The sequence below is a fragment of the Mercenaria mercenaria genome, chromosome 1 (assembly GCF_021730395.1).
Source record: "Mercenaria mercenaria strain notata chromosome 1, MADL_Memer_1, whole genome shotgun sequence".
Taxonomy (NCBI): Eukaryota; Metazoa; Mollusca; class Bivalvia; order Venerida; family Veneridae; genus Mercenaria; species Mercenaria mercenaria.
In genome coordinates this window covers 20,295,147-20,314,918 of record NC_069361.1, presented here as the reverse complement: position 1 = coordinate 20,314,918, position 19,772 = coordinate 20,295,147, and the positions used below count along the sequence as shown (strand labels likewise).

The window sequence follows — 19,772 nt, the reverse complement described above, 5'->3', positions numbered from 1 at the left end:
ATGCTGTTCGCTTTCAAAGCCTATTGCAAGGAAACGTAAGCGAACAGCATGGATCCTGACCAGACTGCGTGGATGCGCAGGCGCTGGTCACATGGGCACCATGCTGGCTTTCTCATATTGCGGCTCAAGTATTTATTTTCAATATTATACATTTCATGGTTTTGTGAAACTGTATAAGGTATTGAAAAACTCTGCCTTCTTAAATCAGAATAATAAAAATAATGTAACACCCGTGAAATGTCTGTGGTTAAACTTAAAACCAGAATTTTCTTAAAACCAGACTTTCGACTTTGACAGGGACTGATGTTCACAGATTAAACTGTTATATAACAAACATTGTTCTCCTGCACATGCAAAACAACCAAAACTACACTTGGGCTCACAAGTATCTTATTATAGACCTTAAGAACTGTCAGCTTTTCATTTAATGGCTATAATTAACTTGATGGTCTGATAAGAAGATAAAACAAGCTATTTCATATAACTAACTCAATAACCTTTTCTACTTTAAATAAAAGCGTCAATTTTTTTTCAATATCCTGTTTTGCAATGCAAAGCCCTGCAAAAGATACGTGCCGTAACTTAGCGACAATTCATTACAAGGTGACTGGTGACAGTCTTCGTTTAGATTTGTATTTTGTTATGTTTTGCAAAGCCGCCCTATTATAATATTTCTCAAATGTATCTCATGCTTTTAATACAGGTTTCTCTTCTTTTCAATTACCGTCTTTAAATATTATTTGTACACACGCTGTCTTTCTCTAATTTCTAGTGTAAACAAAATGACGCACAACTTTCATATAATCAAAGAATGTTTGTTTGCATGACACGCAGATAAATATAACCTCTCTCATTGAAATAAATCTACAAAGTAGTTTAACATACTATTCTTCTTCAAGCGGCTCGTTAATCTTGTATAAATAATTTACCAAAAATCCAATTTTAGGATGTAAACCTTGGTTAAATATGGGCAATTGTCACTCGTAAATGCTGAAAGCCCACTGCAGCATAAAATGTCTAGGAAGTCTCAGATTACACCAGCGTTTCTATATATAGTTTGCAATAATACGAGTTGCAATGTCACCACAATTACATCATGTAGTAAATGTTGTATAATAGGGAATCGATCCTACAGATTTTTGTCGCGAAGCAACGAAAATCGGGATCGATCCCTCTACCGTAACATGCGATATATCGAATGAGATAAATACTATCGAATTAGAAACTGAGCCCTTCGGCACATGCATAGAGCGTCTGACACGGATTTTTTGGAAGAATACGCCTTTTCCTTGTGACTAATAAATGTCAATGACAACATGACTTGTCCGAACCGCAACGTCTTGCACATCTGTACTAATATGGGCAGTGTTGTTTTTATTTCAAAATCTACTTCTAAAATGATACGGAATCGATCCTTCTACGGTAACATGCGAAATACCGAATGAGATATTTGCTATTGAATTAAAACTGTGCCCTTCCGGCACATGCATAGAGCGTCTGACTTCGGCGTTTTTGGAAGAATACGCCTTTTCCTTGTGCCTAATAAGCGTCCACATAACTTGTCCGAACCGCAACGTCTTGCACATCAGTAGAAATATGGGCAGTGTTGTTTTTATTCCAAAACCTACCTTTTAAGCGGCATGCCTACAGATCGTTCGACAACAAAAAAAATATATAATATTTAATATGAAAATATTTTTTAGATATCTTGAAATAAATGCTTTAACTTAATTACTGACAAACTTTATGTTAAACACATGAGAGTTTGCTGTTTTTACTACTTTTTACGATGAAAATCGAAAAGCCTTTGTCACGCTTTCACTCCATGTAAACTGTCTCGATTATAAATATCTGTATTTTGAAGTCATTATTTTCTACTTCAGCTATAGCGCCATTGGTTACGACTAGGGAAAATGTTTTTATTGCCGCGGCGGTCCAGGGTTCGATTCCCGACGCGGTCATCTTTTTTTTCTTGAATTGGAATTTTTAAAATATTTTCTGGAGGCCTGCTGCTTTAAAATGATACGGAATCGACCCTTCTACGGTAATATGAGATATACCGAATGAGATGTTTACTTTCGAATTAAAAAATATATGTCTCCTTCCCTGTTGTTCTTTTCAAATCTTATGGGATGAGTTAAAGTCGGATCGATTCTCGATTGAAGCAGTGCATTATTTTATTTTATTTTGGTGTAAGCTTAAATTGGCTTTAATATCAGTTTCGTATAACAAGCTAGCCGAGATTAAAAAAGCCCACAAAACCTTCTGTATATCGACATTTACGACATTCTTAAACGTGTAATCAATTTTATTGTCGGTTATTTATATCAATCTAGATTGACATTAGGCTGTTTGTCGAGCTGGCTTGATATTGTGATAATATCCTTTGTTGAGCAGATTCAAAATTCAAACTTAAAAGTTGAGCTCGGCATCCAAAATAGTCAAATGTTTCACAACACATAAAAATGAGGTCAACATTGTAAACACATGCAATATGAATAGCTTGAAAGCGTGATAGAATTATATCAAAAGTCTTAAAGATGAGCTTGCACAAAATTGAATATAAAACTACTGATAATAGGCGCAATTCCACCCGATGTTAATGATGCGTACCTAATTTTTGTTTTATTAAAATTAAATTATCCTGATATTATACGTATGTCCACTTTATGATTGATGTTTTAAACCAAGTTTGAAGTAGATTGAGTTGTAAGAGAGGAGAACACAATGTTTAGATAAAGTCCATGAAACGGCCAAGAAATAATATTTGATATTAAGTCCTGAAAACCGTACTGCCAACTTCATGTTAGTTATGTTTACCATGTTTCATTTGAAAACTGTAGTAGTTGAGTACACAAGGAAATGTGACAGAAGGATTTAAACACATGTCCATCAAGTATAAGACACAGGTGGAAAGAACGTTTCAAGACTGTAAATTTCGACTGTCAACGAAGCACATATAAGAAATTTTCGAACGTTCAACTGGAATACAAAAATACCAGTCAACCCGTTTTAGTTGCGACAACGAGTACCTTGACAATGAAATGAGGTAATATGATACAGAAAAAAGAATTTTCCAGTCTTTAAAGAGGTTACAGCTTAACTTAAACACTTTATACTTAAATAGAATTTATAAACTGATTGGGACTGCTGTTCAAAGGTGCTGCGTCTTAAAAGTGACTTACCTTACTTTATTTTCTCATCAAAGAGTGCATTGACACTGAGATGGGAACTTTGATTTACGCAAGAACCAGTCTCATGTGCAGCAGATCATTTGATAAAAAGATACTCTATATGTTTATAACATTATACGATTTCAAACAAATCTGACGTAGTATTTGAATTCAAATGTTCAAGTCTTGACGTGGGCTGTGGTTATTTACACATGCTGTCAAACGTAGAAGACACAGTATCATTAGTACTGAATTTACACACATTCTGTTCAGTAACATAACAAGATCTTACTAAATGTCAATTTAGACTCGAATTTCATCGTCGTACAATACAAGCTATCTTATTAATTTATTTCGTCGTTGAGAAGGGTCATCAATTCTTGTACGGCTAGGGGGCATGAGAGGTGTTGCACTTTCCATTACCTGTCACGATTAGACTAAATCAAGCTGAGTCTGCTTGGTTGCATTCTATGCTTCCAAAGGATCTTTTAACACCTTTAATTACAAAAAACAACAGCAGTGTATAAGTGCAGTGTGGCAGCTATGAAAACTTGGATTCAGTGTTTTATATTTTCTGGTCCTTAAGGACCTTGGAGTCCTTTCAATTATTTTGTAATAGAATTCCACTTGAAATAGCCTAGTCTCTTTTTTATTTTGATTGTCAGCCTGTTTCCTTATCTTCCTGGTGTAGAACACCCCTACACGATTTCCTGGACACCAGGGATTATAACCAGTACTGTTCTGTTTAAGTGAGAAATATTATTATCAGTAATTTAGAAAGTCCATTGTGTCAGCGGAGAATCAAACAACCCAGGTCCTCTGGATAGACCGATCAAGTGTTGTACCAACCATCCACCTTAGCACATGTACCTGATAATATTTATTTTGTTGCATAAATGTGTTTTAAACATTTTTGAATCAATTGATTTTTGATACCACAATTGCATAATTGCTGAAAAAATGTGTTATTGTACTAATTAATGAATAATTATTATGTTTGAAAGGTACAGTTATATGATTCATTATAGTTTAAATAAACACGAAACACGATCTCTGTCAGTAAAACGATACATACAGATCAATATCGAACTATGTATTGGTTTCCCCGAGTTTACTAAATCTAGATAAAAAAGAAAATTGCATAAGCCGGATTTGTTTGTTGTAGTTTAAAATTAGATACTGCGTGGATGTAACATTATACAGTGACAAAATAAAAACTTATTTAAAAGGAAAGGAGTTTGTTGAAAACTTAACATTTTGACGCTACATTGTCTTTGATTTTGTCATAATTTTTATTTTATATGTTTTAAACACAAAACAATGGAACATAAATCTGATCCTCAACAACAGCACTATTTCAAAGACAATGAGTTCTACTGGTCAGCTTTTGAAAACAAATACTTTATGTTTCCTTGGCGTGTGTATTACTGGTAAATATACTAGTGAAAAAGGAAAATATATTTGACATAATCATCACATCATTTCAAAACGTAATTACGTGTAACTACAAAATGGACAAGATCAACAGTCCCGGAGCACCAAAGGTATTTACTCTGTTTATCTTCCCTTTTACTACCAATTTAGTTCTTTTTGCTTTCATTTGAAAGAAAAAACTAAAACTCTTAGTATCGTAAAAATTGTATTTAACTGACCACTTGGAAAAAATGTTTACTGGTTCGAGTGATACACAAACTAGTATGCAGTTTCTAATTACATATTTTAGTCCATACTAAGTGTGGGTGTTTACACAAAAGTTTAACCATTAGGAATATCCAATAGAGGGATTTTACGTATACTTTGTGAGAGGCAGACTTTGCTCAGTCCAGCTGGTTCAAATAGTAAACAATGTGAAACTAAAGACAAAGCTAATTGTGCCTATAATGAATGCATTTAATTTAGAGTGTATTTTCGTGATAAAATAATTACATTTCAAAGACGTTTTAATGAAACGTTATATAATAATAATGCATAGTCTGCAGAGTATCTTTGATATCATAACTTTAGTAAATAGTTGCTGTATGGATGACAACGTTCTTTGAATGTGGTTGTACCTCCCGTGCGTTCGTCCTTTTTTAAATATATGTCGGCGGATGTAGCACATCTGCGTCGATGCCGTCATACATAATGTCATCAATATGTTTTGAGACGAATGTAGTAAATAACATTATAAATGTCGCAATCTATGTTTCTTGTGACTATGCAGTATTGCCAACAACAACGCTCTACTGGTACTCTTGATCAAACTTAAGTTTATATTTTGCTCTGCATTTTTGTGGGTATGAAACGTTTATATTTTAAGTATTATCAGCCTGAAATGAAAATACACCCAATAATTTTAACGATATTACCGACTGAATCTCATTTTATTTTTTTCATCTTAGTCTGATTTCCGCTTGCAGCATGAATTTATGCCTCCCTTGGTACATGGTGGTAGATATTAATCTGACCGTGCGTTTTTCTCTCCGTCCCTGTAGTTTCTGATTTATAACTGAAGAACACTCTTGCGAAGAAACCTCACAACTGGTAGACAGATAGGATGTGAGCGGCAGATGAATCACATATGGTTCGGTTGCTCAAAGGTCAAGGTTAACACAACCTTCAAGTTGAAAACTGATTTAATTTCCAATCGATAACTGAAGAATGTTTCAGCCTACAGGATAATTGCCTGTAGTCATTAGTGACTACCATTATTAGCGTCATTAGGTAAAAGGTCAAGGTCATTGTGATCTTTAGCTGTAAATCGGTTTCCGATCGGTTACCGAAGAACGCTTTGACCTACAATCGTAAAACACCATATAATTGCATGTGGCCGGTAGATGATTCCGGTTGTTGTGGGATTAGTAGGTCAAAAGTCCGATCGATAATTGAAGAACGTTTTGGTGGACAGTTGTCAAACTTGACAGGATTATTGCATGTGGCCAGTAAATGACTTTTTTGTTATAGGGTTTAGTAGGACAAATGTAGATACAAGTTGTGTGCAAGTTTGGTTAAAATCAAATTATAAATAAAACTGCTATTGTGCAGACAAGGTCAAAACAGCTAATTTTGACCTTTTCAGGGGCCATAACTCTGGAACCCATCATGGGATCTGGCCGGTTCAGGAAAGGAACCAAAATCTTATGGTGACACAAGTCTTGTGCAAATTTGATTAAATTCAAATCATAAATGAAGCTGCTAACCTGGAGCAGACAAGGTCAAAATAGCTCATAGGACTGGTAAAAGACCCATATTTTTTATTTAAGATCGGTATGTCAAACGTTCAGTGCATAGTGACTTAATGCATCAAAGGAATATTACGTGTTTCCAGAGCTATTGTTTTCCTTGCTTCTTGCGATTTAAACGTTATACTGAAGGATTCCAAACCAGTCTTTTAAAGTCAATAATTTATTTAATAAGATTTTTTATTCCGCTGAGATAACAGAGCCATCTGTGTTATCAATGTAAAATCAATGAAATGCTTGGCTAAAGGATTTTCCATATGATTTGCTAAAACATGTTTATATTTAAGAAATAATTTGACATTAAAAATGAAACAGTCAAAATAAAATGTTCAAGAACACCTCAAATTTGATACCTAATCACCCTTGTAATGAACATAAAGTGAATTTATAAACTAGCTTTAAGACTGTAATTCCATTAGTTTTAAAGAATACAAAGTTCAGACTGGCATATCATATGTAGGTTTAGTATATATATTCCCAATTAATTTAATTTGCTAGAGCGTTTAGTCATGTCAAGGATTTCAATGAACGCAATCAATATATTACAAATAAACTTCTTCAGCAAGGCTACGGGCATTACAAATTGCGTAAATATTTTGCTAAATTTTACTATCGTAATTCTGATTTAGTTTTATAATTCAATAGTAAATTATAGACACTTCTGCAAGAAAGTATTTCTAAACGCTTTTTATTGGGGATGTGGTTTACAAACTTCGTGAGATCTTGGGTCATGTTAATTTTCCAACTGTATTTGGTAAAATCATTTGCAGACAATTTTTAGCTATTTTTGAGACAAACCGCATGTTTAGTGTTCAACCCGGTTACAGTTGGACACTACGCTTCCCTCTTTGATTGTGTCTGACGGAAGAGGGGGACTCTATGATAAGCAGTTCTTAAATCCTACCAGGACTACACTGTTTTGATATCTGTTCCTCTGGCCTGTTTCGTCGGGCCATTAAGGGTGTTTCTCTTGTTGCTCTATCTTCTAAAAAGACATTGAGTACATACGTTTTTGGTTCTTAAGGTTTGCTTTTCATATATTTATGCAAGGGCATTTTTGTGTTTTACATGCCATACCTTTTTTGTTTCCATTACGTGTGTTAGGGATCTACTTTCCAGATTTTATTTACTTCACAACAGCGGGTGTTAAGTGCTGTGTGGCGGCCGAAAAACTCGCCCCGACTTCATCTCAGTGTTGTTATATTTTCTGGTCCTTCGGGATCATTGATTTCAACTTATTCAGATTTGAAGATTGAATACTGCTTAAGCCTGTGCTAGGGGGCGTGGGCAGTCTTGCATTTTCCATTTCTGCTCATGAACAGACTCAATCAACCTGAGTCTGCAATTTTCACAGTTTTCCTTGTTCTCGGTGCTTCCGAGGGATCTACTTTCCAGATTTCATTAGAGATTCACCTGGCGGGGATTACTTTTATTTACACTGTCCCTTATCTTCGGAAAATGGTGGGGCAAAGAGTGAGGTTGGGTGCGCACCATAAACCGGTTTAAGCTCCCTAGTGCTGTTTTTGCCACTGACCGTTCCAAGGCGGTGCCCTACTGTGTTCCTTTGTTTGTTCCATCGTTTTGTCCTGTGTGCGTGTGCGTGTGCGTGCGTGTGTGTGTGTGTGTGTTGGCGCGCGTGTGTGTGTATGTGTGTATGTGTGTGTGTGTGTGTGTGTGTGTGTGCACGTCTACGTGCTGTGGGGTTCGTTTTGTGGAGGCTGCGTTTTTAGTACATGTTATTACTTGTTTGATATTTGTCTTTGTTTGTAAAACGTTTTTACATTTAATATAAATTTATCAAAATATACTTCAGTTTTAATTTTATTTCTTATTAATCTTTACTATACTGTGTTCCTGATTTAATAGAGAAAAGAAAGTGGAAACTTCACAGGTCGCTCAACACGACAAAAACGAAAATGTTGCAGGCTCGGTTTGATTGAACCTGTTCATGGACGGTAGTGGAAATGCATGCTACCGTCCACGCCCTCTAGCCCCGGATTGAGCAGAACTCAAAATTTACACATGCTAAAAGTGCAAAAAGCAATTTAGAGACATCCGCAGATGTATTCGAACGGCGGTGAACATGAAACCTGGAAATATAAATTAAGCTATTGTATTTTTGTCAATTTTGATAAAACGTAATAAATATTTTGAATCCCCACTACTCTCTCTCTCTCTCTCTCTCTCTCTCTCTCTCTCTCTCTCTGTGTGTGTGTGTGTGTGTGTGTGTTTGTGTGTTTGGCACAAAGCTTGTCCGCACTCTAAGTTGAACATTTCGCATCCGATCTCCACCAAACTTGAACATAATATGTCTGACTCGGCCAAATTCGATAACTAGCCAAATCGGTCCAGGCACTTCGGAATTATGGCCCTTGAACATAATTACCAACAACTACCGGCGCAGCATTGTAGACGGTTACTCCCCTCCGCTACCGCCGAACAGCATTGTACACCGACACAGCATTGTCACCGGTTACTTCAACATGTGAATACCAATAGGCCACAAACAGTATACAAATACAGACTTACTATTCAGATGATTAGGCTGTTGTGGGAGACATGCGCTGTTCTCAAAAGCACCGCTAGTTCTGAAATATTTTAAACCCCTGTCCATTCTAAGCATCATTGAATTAAATTAAATTACATGTATATCAAACTATTTTGCAAGTTATATTTTGTTACCTTTCTATTGAAATAAAAACACTGTTTTTGTCAACCTTTTTTGTGAATACGTTGATTATTATAACAGCTATTTATATTGCAGATAACATGTACCTATCAATTAGATGGTTACACAGAAAAACAATTCCAGTAAGTATATAAATAGACTTTTCAGTTTACACATTTATTGGCGTCAAAATGTTTATTCTTAAGGATGTAGGATCGAATTATTTCTAACTTCATGAATGTTTTCATACTCCGTGAGCTTAAAGAACATTAGTTTACAAGACAGACAAAAGAAGAAAAACATAGGTCACCGAACTCGTGTTAATTTTCTTCACCCACTGTTTAAACATTTCTGAATTTTTGTGAAATTTAAAAAAAGGTGGTACTTTATAAAACGTAACTATATTATCCCACTTTAATGTGATAGTGATTTCGGGCCTTTCAGGTTAATATGAATGCAAGGTGATGTTTATATGATATAAGCATAATTGTCACTAACAAATCTCTTTCCTTTTATCATGTTGACTAATTACCCCACCCACTTTATTTTCAACGGAAATAAACGTATAAACGTATTTAGATTAAACAAATTTTGACATTAAGATTTTCAAAATATCAAAACCAAACCTCATCTACTTTAATAGATATTTGAAATTACATACCCCTACTCCATTGTAAATCTTAAATATCAGCCAAAAATAAGGGTGAAACTATTTTTGTTCGCAAAAAGTAGAATATATTTGGTTAAATGGTATTTATTTGGTGAAATGGTACATTATTAGCCATATTTCAACTATTTAGCATTAATGTTTGGCACACCTTTTGTTAGAAAAAAATATTCGAAGAAACATTTCTTATTAAAAATGGCGGGTATCCTGAAAAAGAACGCTCAGTCACACATACGGTGCGGAAAGCTACGTCTAGCTACTGATAGAAACGTAGTTATCCGTATCGATCCGTACTTGAGCCGTACCATAAAGTAGTAATCCGTATCCTTACGGCTCAGGTACGGATCGATACGGATTACTACGTTTCTGTCTATGGCTAGACGTAGCTATCCGCGCCGTGACTGGGGTATTAAATGGATGTCATGCGCAGTATAGAAACCCGTGAAAGCTTTATTTTACATGTATATAAATTGTACTAAAATTATATTTAGATAGTGTACACGTGAATTATTTCAGATGTAATGCCATACAGAGGTGTTGTGAGTCGCGGTGTTGCGACAATGAAAACTTGGATACATATCTCTTCTGGTATGTCTGTGTATTTATTTTCGACAAAGTGTGGTTCTTAAATTTTGCAAAGATTTCTTAAAAACAGAAACTTCCTTTTTTACAAACTAACTATGAATATGAGAAAAAATAGAATAACTAGGCAATAGGAAATCTAATGATTAATAGCTAATTGTAGTTTTCAATATTCTATCTGTTTGAATAAGAGTCGAAAAAAAATTACTGTCTATGAGAAACATTTCGTTTAGAAAGCTAGAACAAATAAGAAAATGTTTGCTATATGATTGTGACAGAATAGCTGATGTCACCCGCTTTGTCTTGAACTTAGTGAAATATTAATCAAAAACGTATTTCAGGGGTGGAGCAGCACTACTTCTTTTGGTACTTGTTATCAGTGGAGCCTGCTGGTATATCATGCATGGACGTAAAAGGAACAGAGGTACGTGTGCTTTTACAAAACAGATTTATTCCATGGTTTGTAATTGATTTACCTCAAATACTTCCCATGTTCACTGATATTTTGAAACGTCAAATCAATATAATGATGATTATGTACATTGACCGAAACCGGGCTTTATTATCTAGTAATACATTGAACAGTATGTAACGATTACAAAGCGATTGCATTGCGATTGAATATGTCTTTGTTAGATCTTACTTCCGCTTCTACCAACGTCATGTATAATTTCATTGTTGTAATAAATGGTTTTATACCTCCTCAGAAATCCTTGGTTCGCAACAGCAACGCGTGAGCAACATGCTTTCAGCAAATCAAAACCCTAAGGAGTGTGTTGTGACCATTCAAGTTGACGATTTTGGGAAGGGTAAGAGTACCAAGACCTTTGTTTTACCAAGGAACTTCTCGAGCATCTCGTTCACAGAATCGCTGTTCAAACTACCAAGCAGCAAAATAGAGAAATGCATTGCTAGTTCCCATGATCAGCAACCACTGCTTCATGATTCCCACTGGGATGGGAAACCCGTGAGTGTGACTTCCGAAAGTTCCATGCATGAATAAAAATTACTAGTGTGTGACATATTTTTCTGTTGAAACGTTTACATTATGCAGTGCTACAAGTTTGTACAAGTGCTTTTCTCTTGTTTTATATGTAAAAATGTTGTACTAAACTTTATAATTATTGTTCTTCCATATTCATTCAGTGTTGTGTTGTTCGTCTTTTTCAACATTTTGACCATATGTATGATAAAATAAGACACTCTTCATTTCAATACCTTTGTTTGAATGACGCATCTCGAACTTAGATGTTATTCGGGTATATAAACGTTACATAGCTAAATCCCCAGCTAAAAATGATAGTTGCAAAATAGCGGATTCATACAGTTTTCAAGTTCTTTGTTTTGCATGTCATTTACCCTTATTTTGACACAATCTTGTTGAAATCATTTAGTGTGTCTTTGCCTGTCGGTTTTTATGATATATTTGCATTTCAAAATTCAAATTAGACACAGCTTTAATCTGGGAACTTTTTGAGCTAGTTTTACAGCGAGTGCCTTTGACTGAAACTATTCATCATCACATTTCATCAGTACTGACAACGTTTTACACGAGATATCAAATACATTTAAAAGGGTCAATCTTTTAAATAAGTTCCATTTTACATAAAGCATAGGTGGTAGGTTATCTAGCGCGATTATGACTAGGACTGAACTGAGGTAAAATATGATTTGTCAAGAAGAGTATGTATTACTAAATGGTCTAGTTTTTTTTTCAGGGTTGAAAAACAAAAAAAAATATTAAACATGTACAGTATATCTAATTTATAGTATGTGACATAAGAAATGTCAGCTACATTCTGAACATTCTGAGTTGTTTCGTTTACACTCATTTGATATATATGTAATGTATTATATATTAGATTTATGACCAGGCATTTGGGTGGAAGACAGAATTTAAAAATCCGATAGAAAGTCAGGATGTGTTACGTCATAAGTTTAAAACTTGACAATTAGTCCAGCTTGTTATTTATTCATTAGTCTTTGAGATGTCATGTGTTTGTAGTATACGCCGACAAATGTTGGTTTTGAAAGATAAATGATGCATCACAGAAAACATATTAACTTTATCATTCTTTAAGATATTAGAATTTAGTTAAATGATTTTGTATGTGTTGTGTGATCATTTAGCAAATTACAAACGAAAACGCTATAACATAAGTACCCTGTTTTAGATAGTAATGAAGAGAACTCTTAAGGGTCAGACCAGTTGTGAAATAATGAAAATACTGTTTTGAGTGATATCAATACAGATTCATCATTTGCTGTTATGTGTCAGAAAGTGTTCAAAAAGCAAAACATTACTATTCTAATATGTTGGATCTAAAAAGATATATATATAAAGATATAAGGAAGTATTCTTAAAAGACTCCGCATAATATTTTCTGTACGCATTATTCTAAGAAACTAATCATTCAAAATTTCATGCAGATCAACCTTATTATGTCACTCTATTCAACATATAGATAGATAGATAAATGAACAAGAGCACCACCTGCGGGTGTCATCGCTTGTCTGCAAGTGCTGGAAAATATGCAAGAAAAGAGCTATGGTTCTTGGCCTTCTCACTCATCTTAATTAATAAATTTGTTTCAAAGCTAGAGTAGGTATTCAAGAAAGTGAACTGAAACAACAAACAACCAATAAGTACTGATTTTCTAAGTCAAAATGGTCTATAATGCTGACAAATTCAATAGAGAGCTATTGTTCTTGGCCTACTTATTAATCTTATGATAATAAACATTTATAGTTCTTATAGAATTCAAGTTACGCGGACCGCAGTAAAAAGAAATTTAAAGTACACAAAGGCTCTCGGCCTACATACTCATCTTATGATTTGTTTGTCTGTTTTGGGTTACCTTTGCAGTTACTTGTAGAAAACAAGTTTGTAATGGTACAGAATCCAGGAGCACTGGTTATGTTAATACTGAATCAGACGTTTAAACAGCCGTTTTTTAACAGTATGTCAGTTTCTCTCAATCCTCTAATAAATATTCGACACGTCATACCCCCCTGCTGACTATAATACAGGCGTAATTATACTAGGTTTAACAGAATAATATTGCATACAAACGTACTAATCACTAGGGACTGCATGTTTGTAAATGACATTACGCATAACGTTATTTTCATTTTTTTTTGTACTGTTGCAAAATTCTAGGAAAGACAGGTAATCATCTACCTGGTTAAATTAAGTTTCGGTAAGTACACAATCTTTATATATAGTGAGACATATAAAGGAGATTTAGTCGTACTTTATTGAAACAGTTTTGAATAAAAACGCTATAAAATTTCAGAAATCAGAAGTTGTATTATTTTATATTAAAGGACCCAACTGGAAATAAGTTGAAAAACAGTAATGGGTTATCCTGTGTCATATACATGTCTCTAAACATATAAAGCTTTTAACTAGATTGATCCCTTTTTATGTGACAATATTTGTATCAGCAACTATGTGACCTTTGTGATAATTAACTACCTGTGATATTTTTGTGATTACCATTAATTTTTATTCACGAATAAATCTCATCTTATCTTATTTTGGTTGTTTTGTTCTACTTTTTGTTTACTCTGCTATGTAAACCGTTTGTAAAGCTTGACAAAGCTTACACAACATCCGTGATTTAATTTAAGAAATAATTCATAGCAAAAGCGTGCTTTAACACTATGTATGCATCGTGTCGGGCGTAATAATTTCACGAGAGCGCAGCCAGAGTGAAATTATTTGAACGACTTATTACCTACCGAGTGTGTAAAAAGTGTTAAAACACGCTTGTGCTATAAATTATTTCGATTCTAATATCCCTTAATCTCAAACACTAGATAAAATACAGAAGCGTTTTTTCTTGGTCGCATCAAAATCTTTGACGTCATCGCACGTTAACGTGACGGCATTGTCATTGTAATGTGTTTTGACAGAGAAAAGCATATTAGAATGTAGCGAACATGTTCTGATTTGAATAAACAAAACAGATTGAACTTTGAAAATGAGATGGTGTAGAATCCGAGTTCCCAACATAATACATCAATTTCGACGTCAAGCTTAAGCTACTTGGAAAAAAAATAATTATAGCAACCTTATGTTTAATGTATTATTTTAGACCCACAGTGAGCCTTCTTTATTTTTACTTTACCGGTTTCCCGTGACTGTATGTGATCTTAATATATTTACCGAAACCAAAAGTTCCGATTAGTTTGTGTTTACGAGTTTTAAAAATGATAACACAGAAGTTTTACTTTATCAAATTGCCTTAGGAAAATAAGGAACAGTGCTTGAAACAGATAAATATACATCATCTGTTCATATATAATGTTTTCTAGGAGAGGATTATGTGAAACATCTAGTTTAGATTTTACAATTATTAGTATCAACACATATTCTACAATGGCAATCACAACAAAGAACACCCTCTTTTCATCATTGTGTGTGTCAAAATATTATTCTTACTCTGCATTGAACAAGTATTACTGGCATGTTTTAAAAAATGAACATTCATCTTTAATGGTGTGTATTTGATGATCGACAGAAAGAAAATTTGGCCAACAGTCATTAGAGGGTTGGCCAACAGAAAATTTTTATTGGAGTTGTTTTCATTGCCCCGGGTTTATCCTCAGACCTGAAATTTAACTTTGTCCAGTTTATCTTTACTGGTTTTGGAAGCAGGTACCAATAAGGTTGATGCGTACTCTGCTTCGGGACGTACGTTGCCTGTGTAGAATTGCAGAGGATCTTTGCATTTACTCCCCAACTTGTTCCAGCAAGTTTTTCCATAATGGCGAGATTTTTGAAAGCCCTCATCTTGGACCTTTAGTGTCAGATTTGACCTTGTCTAATTTTTCATTATTATTTCAAGAATGATATCATCTGTTATATATACTTTAAAATGAATAATAATTAGTTAATAGTTTTCAAATACCCTCAAAAAATAATGAAAAATCATTGCAAAAAAATCTGTTTTTTTTTTGGCTAATTATCACGCAAATTTGACCTTTGACCTTTGATCATAGGTTTGGTTTTGCGTTATTTGGATAAGACCTACATTCCTGACCTTGCTTGACACGTATACATTAAAATAAATTGCTTACAGAAAAATTGTAACAAGCGCTATTATTTTTGAACAAAGTAATGAGTAAGTATGCTATAATTCGATCTTTTACACAAAAATGACTCCGGACCTTTCATACCAGGTTCGACCATGACTTATTTTCTCTTCCATGACATCGTCTGACATATATACAGTAAAATGAACAACGATCAGTTACTAAAATGACAAAACAAATACTTTTAAACAATAAAAATTATAACAAACAGGTGATATTATTGCAACATTTTACTCATTTTTTTACCTTTGACCTTTGAAATTGTGCTTGACCTTGAATGTTTTGTAATAGTAAATGCATATCAGACATCGCCTACCTTTTATACATTAAAATGAATTGATATTGTTGATTAATATCTACAAAATAGCATTAACAAGAAGAAAAGTTAAAGAGCTATTTTTTCATCCTTTTACTTGAAAATGATCTTTGACCCTTAATATCACATTTGAACTTGTCTGATTTTAGACGATATCTTTATTACTGACATTGTGGGACATATATACATTAAAATAAATCACGAGCAGTTACAAATAATGATCAGAAATAGCTGTTTTATTTCAAACAGGAAACTATTCATTCAATTTTTCAAACAAATTTGACCTTTGACCTTTGATATAAGCTTTACCCTTGGCAGTTTTGGGGTTACCTTTGTACTGCTGACTTTGCCTGATAAACAGACATTTAAACGGATTACATTCAGTGAATACATATTAAAAACGTTAGAAAAAGTAAATGTAACATTGGTTAACATATATACATTTACTGACAATTAGATAGTTACTGTAATTAAACAGTGAAAAAAATGGTCATAAACTTTACCCTATCCCTTAAATTTTAACAAGTGATTTTTAGCTCCCCTATCACAAACATAAGTGAACGAAATATAGATAGGCACGGCTTTGACACTGGGTTTTCATGGAAGATATGAAATATTGTTTCCAAAAATTATAAACTTCTTTTGTTCTCAATTGATGCAATAGAAGTCCGCGAGCTCTCGGACCAAAAGCAAATACCACCGATAGCAGCTCGGTAGAACTATTCAACATTGATTGATATCAAGTTCATATTGCGTCGTAATAAACGTACAAGTTCGATAAAGTATCTATAAATGGAGGCTCCTCCGGGACCTAGTCGTTATGTCTCTGACTTCGGGTAACTTACCCTCACCTATGTTTGTTCGAAACCTTACTTTGGATATAGAATTCGTTCATGTGAGGAAGCCATTCAGCTGGCTTACGGAAGACCAGTGTATTGAGCGGTAGCTTGCAGCCTTCTTTGGATCCTTCTCTTTCTTATTGATGGGGATCATGACTGCCTCTTTCCATATCTGTGGAAGCAGTCCAGCTGTAGTTGTAAATTTCCAGGAGTTTGCAAATTGCTTCAGTGCCTAGATGGATCAGCATTTCATTTGTGTCTCCATCTGGTCCAGGAGACTTCTTTGTCTTCAACTGCCTAAGTCTGGTGTCACTTGGCTTGTCTGCCTTTCCCTTTTTTCTCTTCGGGCTTCCCTTTGCCTTCCCTGTTGATGGGGATGTTGGAAACATCTTTGTTGTTAGAGGCAAACGTGTTTGCCGCTTGTTTATCCGTCAACAGTTCTCCATTCTCTTCAAAAGTTACTGAGCCTCTTCCTGTTTCTTCATCGTTCAGCTGTCTCGTCAATCTCCACAGCTTTTTGCCATCTCGCTCTAGGTTGAGCGAGGCTGTTTTGTTTCTCCAGCTCTTCCTCTGTGCTTCCCGTTTGTACCTGGCCTTGGCTTGCTGTAGAGAGAGGTTACTTTCTTGTAAGGGATTGTTTTCTGCTTCCTCCCTGGCTTCTGATAACTTTGCCTATAGATTCTCCAACTCATCACTGCAGTAGGGCTTAAAGTTTTTTCTTGCTCCCCTTGGAATGGCGCTGTAATCAGCCTTAAGTAAACTGGCGTTGAAGTCTTTGACAACCCGGTTGATGTCTCTACCTTCCACTCTGATGTCTTTACAGAGCTTATCACTCAGACTTTGGTAAAATGTCAACCTGGCCTTCTTGTAGTTCCATCTGCGGATGTAAGGTGAAGTAGAGGCTATACTGTACATTGTACGTTGGACTTGGCGATGGTCGCTACCTCCTAGTTGTTCATTGACTTCTCACTTGACATATCCATGTATGTCATCAGTACATAAAGCAAGATCAGGGGTTGATGTTGTCCGCCAGCTTCTGGAGTAAACAGTTGGGGGGGGGGGGGGGGGGTCGTCTGGCTTGTTGATGAGGTTTAGCTTGTTATCATCTTGCCAGGTCTCCACTTCCTCTCCACGTTTATCCAGGTGATCATCAGCTTTGTGAGTGGCTGTTAAAGTCTCCTACAATGATGAACCTGGTTTCATCAGTTGTAACTTTGTCAAGGGACAGAGCTTTGTCACTTGGAGAGTATATGTTCACAAGTTTCAAACTAATCTCGTTCTTTCTGAGGCTCAGAACTTGGAACTCGGAGTCATCAATATGCGTGTTGGTCTGTTGGCGCTGATGTTGTTCCTGACCAATGTCATGATGCCTCCTTTTCGTCTGCCAATTCTGTCACAGCGGAAACACTGGTATCCTCTGACTTTGAAGGATTTCTCTGGCTGTAGGTGAGTTTCCTGAATGCAACAGACATTGATGTCTTTCTCATGGAGGATATGCTCAAGTTCAGCTTTCTTCTTGAAGACACCCTCCGCATTCCAATGCATCAACCTGAAAGGTTGATGCGGATTGATTCTTCTCCATGGTATGTTCCTCTTTCTTCTCTGAAATTGTGGATTGAAGGAGGGACCCTGAGTAGCTGTGGGTGGACTCTGTCGAGGCTCAGAGCCGCCCGGCACTGAATCCCCCTGGAGGGACCTCAGAGATTCAGCACCACATTGTTGAATACCGGATGGCTGTGTAGTCATAGCGATATTGCATGGTGCTGTGGTTCGTTAAGAGAGTACCAATGGCCCAGCACCTCTGTCTTCATCTCTCTAGGTTTCTTTCTGGGTTACCTCACCCTTAGTTCTGAGTTAAAACCCTATCCTGGGAACACAGGAGCTATTTGTCCCATAGCTGGGGGTCTGTTCATAGGCATCAGTGCGTGTTCACACACCGGTGAGCCTGGCATGCCACATGTCTGAGGGCAGACCTCGTCCGAGTCCCCTGTAGTTCTGCCTGAAGCCGCAAGGTGCTCAGTTACCGGATGGCTCCAACTCGGAGGCACTGCAAAAGGGCTTGTCTGCAGAGAGGCTATGTTCTTGCAGGGAAGACTTACGCACTCGGCTCCTTTTTCACCAGAAGGCTAACCAGCGGCGGAGACTGAAAGCGGAAGGTGACAAGCACACAACACACCACACTTGACGCAACAGACCAATTGACATACTACACCGACATCTGTCTTCAACCAAAAAATATGTTTCTAAGATACTAGCAAGTTGTGTACGTTTTAACCATTTTGACTGTGAGAACGTTCTCTCTATTACATTCAGAGCTGTTTTCACTTTCACGATGCTTTCTTACACGTTTGTCATGTCGATAGGTTTTGAGTAGAGGTCAACAACAGTCTTGCAATTAGTTATTTTGACACTGTATCCAAAAGCACGGCTTTGCATTTAAAATGTTACTTATAGATGGTGGAAGTTATATGCACGAACATGGAATGTTGTAGACCTTCTTGTCAATAAATACATTGCATATTTTCATCGTCTATCAAGCACAGCTAGCGATTTTGTTTCATTTTTACAGTCTAAAGAAATTGCATTCTAATATGCATCAAAGTTGCATTATACTCGATAAATGTCTGAATACGCATTTATTTTGTTTAAACTGAAATAAAAATGAAATTCCACAGGTCGCTCAACACGAAAAAGAAGAAAATGTTGAAAATGTTGCAAGGAAGATTTGATTAAGTCTGTTCGTGGACGGCAGTGAAAGTGGATGCTACCGTCCTTGCCCTCAAGCCCGGCTTTAGCAGAACTCAACAATTACACATGTAATACTATACAAACAAAACAGTAACATTTTACATTGAGTAATAATACATAAAACAACGACACATTAAATGATTACAATAATACATTAAATAATACATTTTACATGCTATATGTTGGAATTGAGCCATACTAGAAACAGTAGATAATTATTCAACAGTAGTATCCTATACTAGAATTCATGTCCAGAGTATTTCTTGGAATTTAGCAACACTTAAATAATATGTCCATGTACTCTTGGTAGTATAGCTTAAATGAAGTTCGGCTAAATTCAAACCGGCGGTTGCTAAAGAATACTCCGGACAAGAATGGTACTATAGTATATCAATGTTGAAACGCACAAGAAAAATCATCCAACCGGAACACGAAGACAATATGCGCACCTCCCTTTG

At 35.6% G+C, this 19,772-nt stretch overlaps 1 protein-coding gene across 1 annotated transcript; it reads left to right on the top strand.

Annotated features, from left to right (window-relative positions):
* The first annotated feature begins 4,309 nt into the window (after nt 1–4,309).
* LOC128556424 (uncharacterized) lies at nt 4,310–13,849 on the top strand. The gene is made up of 5 exons (XM_053541587.1): nt 4,310–4,717; nt 9,159–9,205; nt 10,246–10,317; nt 10,653–10,735; nt 11,019–13,849. The coding sequence occupies exons 1-5, from the start codon at nt 4,685–4,687 to the stop codon at nt 11,312–11,314; spliced, it is 531 nt and encodes a 176-aa protein (XP_053397562.1). The 5' UTR covers nt 4,310–4,684; the 3' UTR covers nt 11,315–13,849.
* Nucleotides 13,850–19,772: the final 5,923 nt, after the last annotated feature.

Excerpts from the sequence above, each read along its gene's own strand:
- LOC128556424 (XM_053541587.1), top strand. The coding sequence starts at position 4,685 with ATGGACAAGATCAACAGTCCCGGAGCACCAAAG. Across the intron at positions 4,718-9,158 it reads ACAGTCCCGGAGCACCAAAG|ATAACATGTACCTATCAATT; the intron begins GTATTTACTCTG and ends TTTATATTGCAG. Across the intron at positions 10,318-10,652 it reads TTGGATACATATCTCTTCTG|GGGTGGAGCAGCACTACTTC; the intron begins GTATGTCTGTGT and ends AACGTATTTCAG.